Source organism: Prosopis cineraria, unplaced genomic scaffold (assembly GCF_029017545.1).
Source record: "Prosopis cineraria cultivar Desert tree isolate PC_DT_omini unplaced genomic scaffold, ASM2901754v1 PC6, whole genome shotgun sequence".
Taxonomy (NCBI): Eukaryota; Viridiplantae; Streptophyta; class Magnoliopsida; order Fabales; family Fabaceae; genus Prosopis; species Prosopis cineraria.
The window spans coordinates 42,327,941-42,336,337 of NW_026555337.1; the positions used below are offsets into that span (position 1 = coordinate 42,327,941).

An 8,397-nucleotide genomic window follows, 5' to 3' on the forward strand; every position below is an offset into this window, starting at 1 on the left:
TATAGTGAAGGGAGGTCTCTATGTAAAAAAGAAATCTAATAAACATTAATTCACCTCATTATGGAGGAAACATGTTGATTGGAATAATCATTATCATGACAAAGGATTGTTTTCCTTTTAGGCTAGCAATAAAAAATTAATCGAATTAATTTTAGATTTTAGTCAACTTATTATGACTGAAATTTTTGTAAATCCCACCAATGACTCATCATGTGCAAAAATCATGCGAATTCAAATTCTAAAAGAAATACATGGTCACCTTAAGCCTTAGCTTACAAAACCTAAACCAAGGGCAATATACAACTATCATAAGAGCTCTTCATCAATACATAGCTAACATAAAAGAATCACACAAATGCAAGAAGCTTTAACTCTTACAACTCACTTTCGTTCCTATTTTTTCACTACCCTTGTTCATTTTTATCTTGTCTTAGTTCATTGAAACCTTTGATAATATTAAGATTATCGTGGCTCCTCATATTCATTCCCCAAATTTTCAAAATCCAACGCATTATGGGTGAGGATTTTAAAGGATTATATTTTCCTAAATCAGATTTTCTTGAAGCTAAGAAGGGAGGGAGAGCATCATGAGGTTGGTTGAGTATTCTTGATGGGAGAAATTTTTCAAAGCTATATTTCATCTAGAGGGTGGTTAGTGGAGTAGGAGTGAAGATATGGAAATTGAGGAGTAATTGATTTGACTAGTTGAGGAAGTAGAATTATCATATTTTAGGGTCTCAAGTTCAAGTTTTAAGATATGCAGTTGCATTAAATAAAAAATGTTAAAGGCATCTTTGAGGTATCTGTGAAGCTGTCGTTAGTAAGAATGATCCCACATAGCAAGGTCCGGATTAGTTTGGGTAAGTGGTGATAATACTCACGAGTCTTCTAAGATACCGAGCAATGAAATAAGAAATGGGTGCTTGTCTTAGACCTAGAAAAATTAGTTGAAGGTAACGATGTTGATAGGGAAAAGGTGTCTGAAGTTATTAGGTATTAGATGAGTTTATATGAATTCTTGATCACGGAGAAATGAAAAAGATCTTGCAAATTCCTGTATCAGTAATGAGTGGGAGGATAAGCTGAAGTGAAGAAGGAGTAGGATTGGGTACGCTGTGATGAAAGATAGTAGAGATAGGCTAATCAGTGAAAGACTTAAATCATCTGATAGGGTTTCTGAGGAGATGTGGAAGATTATATGGGAATTAAAGGTGCCTCCAAAGATACAACACTTTATGTGGAGAGTAGTGAATGAGGGGTTCGAACCCAAAGAAGCTCTCTTCAGGAGGAAATGCTGTGAGAACCCAACTGTGTGATATGTGAAAGTGTGAAGAAATAGTAGAACATTGTTTGTTATTATGTGAATGGGCAAGAATAATATAGCTTGGGTCCACTAGCTCTCAAAATATATCAAGAGAGTGTTAATAGTTTTGACAGATGTTGTATGGGTTTGATAGATGGAAGTAATAGGATAGAAGAGTATCATAAGGCAGTGATAGCATTGTTGTGTTGGTATATCTGGAAAAGTAGATGCAATATGGTATCCAAGGCAATGTTGCATATGAGAAGAAAACTATACAAGATGAAGTCTGCTTTGATGATGAATTATGGAAGGATAGAGGGTCGTTCAAGAAGATAGATGGAAGTGAGAAGGTGAGGAGATGGGAAAAGCCTGAGAAGAAAACCATCAAAATCAACATTGCTGGATCTTATCAAAAGAATATGGGTAAGTCTGGAATTGGGATTGTATGCAGGGACCATGACGGTAGATTGATGGAGGGGTATGCTGGACAAATGAGGTCTTCATCTACTTTAATGTTTGAAGCTCTTGCACTAAGAAAGGCCATTGACTTGGTGAAATTGCGCAGGTATGACCAGGTGATAATTGAAACTCACAGTGAAATATTATATAGAAGAACATCTGTTAGCTCATCATAGAAGTGTGAGTGGAAGAGTCAAGTGGTGGTGGAAGATGTGCTTGAAGCCTGGGATTCGGAATGCGAATGTCGTATTGATACTAAGATCAGTGAATAAAGTTGTCGACTGCGTAGCAGTGACTAGCACAGAGGGGATGTGTCCAATAAATTGGGTGCCTTTACCCTCATCCCCTCTGGTTGCAATTCTGAAGGAGAATAAGCAACAAGCACAGTTAAAGGCTGCTACAGTGGAAAACATGTATGATATAGGGTGAGTTGTTCTTTTCTTTTGTTTAAAGCAAGATTTACCATACCAATAACTTGGGTTGCAATTTTTTCTTTCTTGGTGCTATTGATGTTTGTATTCTGACTTTTTTCCCATTAATAAAATAACTAATTTTGGCCAAAAAAAATCATTACCACACCAATAATGTTGCAGATTACATTGATTGTTAACCATAAAAGCCATACACCGGGAAAACCAGTCAAAAAATGAAATTATCTGGTTTGAATTCAAAGGAAGTAAAATATTCATGGGTCTTGTTCAATCACAGTTTCTCCGATCAACTTCATTGACGTCCTTCAACTAATTAGAATGAGATACATAGGAAAAGCAAAGAACTCTCCGACCTTACCATAACCAACCTAGAAGTTGAGCTTCAATTTTTCATTTTTTTCCAAACCTTATAATCCGTATGTGTCAAACGGCTTGCAAAGGTAGTTTTAATTTGATTTAGCCTAATATAACACCCAACTTGTCTCATACTGAAGGAGATATTTCAGCCAAAAAATATCGTGCTTCACAACCATAGGCCGGTCAAAGTTACCAGAGATGCAACCATGCCAAAACAATACAAGCAACTTTATTCAGCATCCCTTAGATCATGTCGTAATACCGCTGCTCATTCACTACATAATACAGACCGAAGAATGTTGGAGGGTTCTCCATAAGTACCCATAAGATTTACGCCCCCCTATATAATAGAATAGGGGCAGTGATAATTAAAAATGTTGGAAGAATGTTGGAGGGTTCTCCCATAAGTACCCATAAGATTTACGCCCCCCTATATAATAGAATAGGGGCAGTGATAATTAAAAATGCAACAAAATGGAACCCTTTCGAGCACAAGACAAATCTCAGCCCGGTTAATTGGTGGTTTCATAACACAGCATCGAAAAACTGAACCTGATCAGCTGTTCCCATGCTAATCTGCAAGAATATCATTACAGGATTCAGTTGACTGATGCTTACATAAGGAAACTTTGCCTTATCTAAATCTCACCATTTGGGGATTGAGAGCTAGCTGCAGAGAAGTCGGAAGAGGACATAGGGATTGATATTGAGAGTTGTGTTGTAGAAAAGCTACCTCCTTGGATCTCTCATCCTCCAGTCCAGACCATGATTCCCTGCTTCTAGGCCATTCATCAAATAAAGGTCGAAGAGACTGGCTACCCCCCAGCTTCACAGGCTCCCCAGACGCATACCCACCGGACAGAAATGAGTGCTGAGGATAATCACTCTGCTGCATAGTGCTGTTGTTTGATTTTGAGGTAGCATTTGAGGCAACTCTGGTTGTCATCAAAGGCCATGTGTTTTCCATTGGTGATTCCATCTGGAGACACCTGTTACTTCCCGAAGCTTCAGAAATAAAACTATGCTCGCCAACCTCAGATTTAAGCCCTCGAAGATACCTAATTATTTCACATCAAATTGCCCACGGTTCATGGATTAAACTATTCTACCATGTAATCATAATCGTCCAAAAATTTAATTTCATCATAGCCCAAGGAGGCATATAGATTATAGAATAAGTTAAAAAGAAGTGCAAGTAACAGCCTTTGAAAAAAACAGTAATTGAAGAAAGCGTGGAGAAATATATTAGATGACAGCTTAATTTGTTACAAGTTATGAAGGTAACTGCAGAGTATTTCATCCCTAATAGAATTGAAATAGAAAAGAGTTCCAGCACATGTAGTGACATACATAGTGAAACGATACTCTGGGTTCTCAAGAAAAAGAATCGTTTTAGTTTGAAGAACTATGTGTAGTATAAATATAAAAGAAGGTAGCAGCAGACACTTAAATAAACAAGAATAAGATCATTTGATAAAATTACCGCATTTAATTTGACGTAATTCATATTGAAAGATAACAGAATCATGTAACACCATTAACTGATAGTGATTGAGCTAGAAAACATCGGAAGTTGGAACCTCTAGAAGTGAAATAATGATATCTCTGACTTCATTCAGTGTGAAGACAGGTAAAATTAAATTCAAAGCATCAATTCTTTTTCCAATGAAAACTAAGCACACGCATTTTCAACTTGATAAAATATTCTATCAAGCATGTTTAAGATTGATGGGATGGAAGCATTATGCACAAGATCAATGCCATCGAAAGTAAATAAAGGCTCACAATTCTCTCAAAATTTTATCAAAAGAACAACAAAAAGAGGACAAGTTTTACTCACGACGCTTTCCAGAATTTCTACTTAATCTGTACGCACGGGCATCACCCAACACCAGAAAAGATAACACATAACAGTTCCAGGAAATGTTAAAAGAGAATAGCTTTCCTCTTCAACGTCAAAAAGAAAGTTCTATGCTGAAAGATGAAGCAAAGCCAGGTAGATAACGGCCACAGAATTTTCTTTGGCTGGAAAAGAAAATCTTGAGGTAGATAATTCAGCAGTGAAAAGCATGGTAGCAACTATTTTTAATGCTTTTTAGATCTCTACACCAAAGTAGAGAAGCAAGAAAGCAAGCAAACTAACAAATAAATAAATAAATAAATAAAGAACCCAACAGAAATAAATGACAACTAGAACCCCCCACTCGTCTGAGAAACTGTAAAAGAATTGAAACTATATGAAAACATAGAGCCCAGAGCACTCCTTATAAGGAAAAGAAAATGAAAAAGTTTCTGCTCTGACATATCCAATGCTCAAATCACATTACGGTCATGGTTACAAATTTGCTCAGGCGACGTAATGTCAATAATATGGGCCCAAACCAGAATAACCTAAGGATATCAGAATCAACAACTCAAAAAAATAATTATAACGTCATATTCAAAGTCATGCATCAGATTCAGACAACAAAGAAACTCAAGGACCAGAAGGAGTAACAAAGTTTCCAAAACATACAAACTCAATTATGTATTTTCATGTCCACATAGTCTAGCTCAAATTTACTTTTAAGAAGAGAGCAGTAGTAACAAAGTCTATACCTGTATTCTCTGCTTGGGATCCCATAGGGAATGGAATCCAGATTATACTGAGTCTGGTAGGTTCCAGAACCAGTACCTTGGGGATTAGTAAAGGCATTTGTGGAAAGGTTCTGGGAGTTTTCATTTCTACTACTGCCACCTGTGACAGTCAGTGATGTCACAGTGGATGATGACTGTATCATGGTATGAGATTCCACAGGCTTTCTTGAACGGTTGCGGCCACGGTGCATGTGGCGCTCACAGTATTTTGAGTCTGGGTATGCTTCCTTGGAGCACCTCCACTTTTTCCCATCAGTCCTCCTGCACCGTCCTGGCTCCGGGTCCACCTTCTTCCCATAAAAGGAACAATAACTCACTGCCAAATAACATAAACAGTTAACTCATTCTTTATCACCAATGTCTAGACCCACAGGATGCAATGAAGAAGATGCAACATTAGCAGGAATAACGACAACATGCAATTGCATAACTACAAAATTGAAAGATTCCATCAATGCGTTGAGTATACCACCATTAATTTTATACTTCTTTCTTACTCAGCAGGACGGAGTTTCCACTTCCACACCGACCCCCAGCAGTTTAAATTATATAGTACTTTCTTGGCAGATTTAGTAGTAAAGAAAAAGCTTAATCGAAGGGAGACAAATAATCAACACGTTTAAGCATCTGCGTTTTCCTTAGCTAATATCGCTTAAGGGGAAAAAACCCTTGAATTTGGAAAGGAATGTGAATGCTTAGTTGCAAAAATGACGAATCCCCTACAATTATAAAATTTAAAAAATGAAAAAACGAAAGGATGACTAACTGAATTCATTTGGCCACCAGACAGATACTGGGATAAGATATAATAAGTTGCCCCATAACCGAAGCTAGACCAAATCAGTAATACCCAGTCTGTCAAGTAGCAAGGCTTAAACCGCAAGTACCTCTTCTGTAAAATCAAGAGTACGTCTTTAATAAAAGGGCGTATCCAATAAGCAGTCTTTTTAGGAATGAAGATATCCATCGCTGTCACTTGAACATTAAGAGCATCCTCATGGTATATTGCAGTTACCAAACTACACAGATTATTTCCTTTTAAAAGGAGTGTTCTAAAGAATGCACGGTTGGCAATGAATGATTCATGAGAAGAATAAAAAGCGGAACACTTTGATCTCAAACAAGAAACATGAGAATGCGTTAACAAAACCAAAACAAACGAGCTACTCATTTGCAATGATAGAAACCCAGAAAGTCAATCCAAAAATCCGGAAGCTTTAAGGGGGAGAAAAGGGCACGGGATTCAGGAACTCACTGGTGGGAGGGTGAAAGAACCTTTGAGAAATGGACTCGAAGCTCTTCTGAATGGGAAGGACAAGATCGGGAGGCACGGGAAGACCCGCCACCAAGTACTTGAAAATCAACGCCTGGTGCTCCAGTTCCTGCCACTGAGAGAGCGTGAACGGTGACCTAGTGATCCCCATCATCCCCGTAGCTGTCCCACCTCCACCACTTGCATTACTACTATTCATTTCCACTAATACTGCTACTTCAGTGAGTTGAAGACGCAGGATTTGTCAAATCAAACATAGCCAGAGGCAGAATATGGTATCACACACAGATCTAACCCTGTCGGAACCATTTGGTTGTGCTTCGTTTCTGCGTAACACACTGCGTATGACCGGAAGGTGTAGGTATCCGCGTCTGTCGGGAAAAGGGGCAATGCCTGTACTAGAAGACTGAAGTCGCAGAATTGATTACTCCGTGAAGTGTACAAAAGCTTCTTCTCGCTAGGGCTTTTCCCCCCTTTATCCTTTTTGTTTTAGGCATAATGTGGTCTGCCAAATGTCGATAAAAAAAAAATATTTAAAAAAAAACTGAAAGACATACACAAATCAAATTTAAATAAGTAGACTTTTTTTAAGTCACCATTTATCTCACGACTAATTTTTATTATTAAGGATTGAAGGAAGGAAACTGGAAATGTTGAGGTCAAAAAAAAAAGGAAGGAACTGTGATTGAGGTCAAAAAAACAGAAAAGAAAAGAAAAGAAAAGAAAAGGAACTGTGATGGGGATGAATTTAAGAGGAGGTTAAAGTGATAGGAATTTAAAGGAGTGGGGTCTTGAGGCTGAAGGGAGAGGAACATGACAGAATGGGGAGGGATGGGAAAAGTGAAAGTGAAAGGAAGAAGGAGGCATTGGGCACCGCTGGAGGGAACCAGCGAGCGGCTGCCGGAATGCGGGTGACATTCGACGGGGACCCCACACAGTCACGACACTTGCTTATTTCAAAATGACTAAACCTCGCAACACCATGCCATTCACGCCCCATTCCACGTGCATTCGTTTTGTGGTCCCTTTCACCCCATGCTCCTCAAAACCTCAATGCCTTTTCTTTTCTTTTCTTTTTTTTTTTTTTTGATAATAAATGCCTTTTCTATTCTTCCTCTTCTTATAAGGTGCATGTGTAATTATATATAAATAACAGAAAAGACAAGTATAATTAGATTTTATACTTATGTATGAAATATCAACTTTCGATTGTAATATAAAAATAGAGAGGAGAAAATTTTTTAATGAGTTCAATTCTAAAAATAAGTAGAAAATTAAAATTTTTAATATAGATAAAATGAAAAGGAGATATGTAGAGAAAATTATTTACAAATTTTAAACCACACTTATATATATAATTATAAAAATTATGCAATATCTTACGTTTTAAATCAAGTAAAACTTTAAAGAATGTTCTATATTGTAATTTAAAAAATATTTTTTTAGTATTGGTTCTATTCATCACTCCTTTTGTTTTTACTGTGGATTCATACCCACTTTATTATAAAGCCTTATAATAATTTTAAAAATTACTATAAAACTAAAAAAGGAGGTTGGATAGTTACTGCAATTATATAGGAACCATCCGACGCAAATTACAATAGGGGAGAGATTTTATAAGTTCTTTTCTAAAAATTATACCACTTGAAAGGCTCAGTGGGAACGCAATAACTAAATATATAATAATGTCCATTATTATGATCAAACATGGTTTCTCAAACTGTAAATGACAAACAATGTCATATTAATAGAGTTATTATTGAATAATAACTAATTTTATTATGTTTTATTTGAATATTTTAAAAATATATTTCATATTTATAAAACAAATTTTATGTTCGTTCTTTCTTTTTTAAGTTCAATCTTCCTTTCATTATTGTTTCCATTACAATTTTTATAACTTTTTGATTTTCTTTTGAACACTTAACGAGTGTCAA

The 8,397-nt window shown here is 36.5% G+C and overlaps 1 protein-coding gene across 1 annotated transcript; it reads right to left on the reverse strand.

Moving 5' to 3' along the window:
* Positions 1–3,188: 3,188 nt before the first annotated feature.
* LOC129312879 (growth-regulating factor 4-like) lies at positions 3,189–7,288 on the reverse strand. Its single transcript, XM_054955656.1, is given in 5 exon segments — positions 3,189–3,269; positions 3,272–3,608; positions 5,149–5,503; positions 6,443–6,965; positions 7,057–7,288. Coding segments are annotated over 4 exon segments (990 nt in total). The 5' UTR covers positions 6,660–6,965; positions 7,057–7,288.
* Between the last annotated feature and the right edge of the window lie 1,109 nt (positions 7,289–8,397).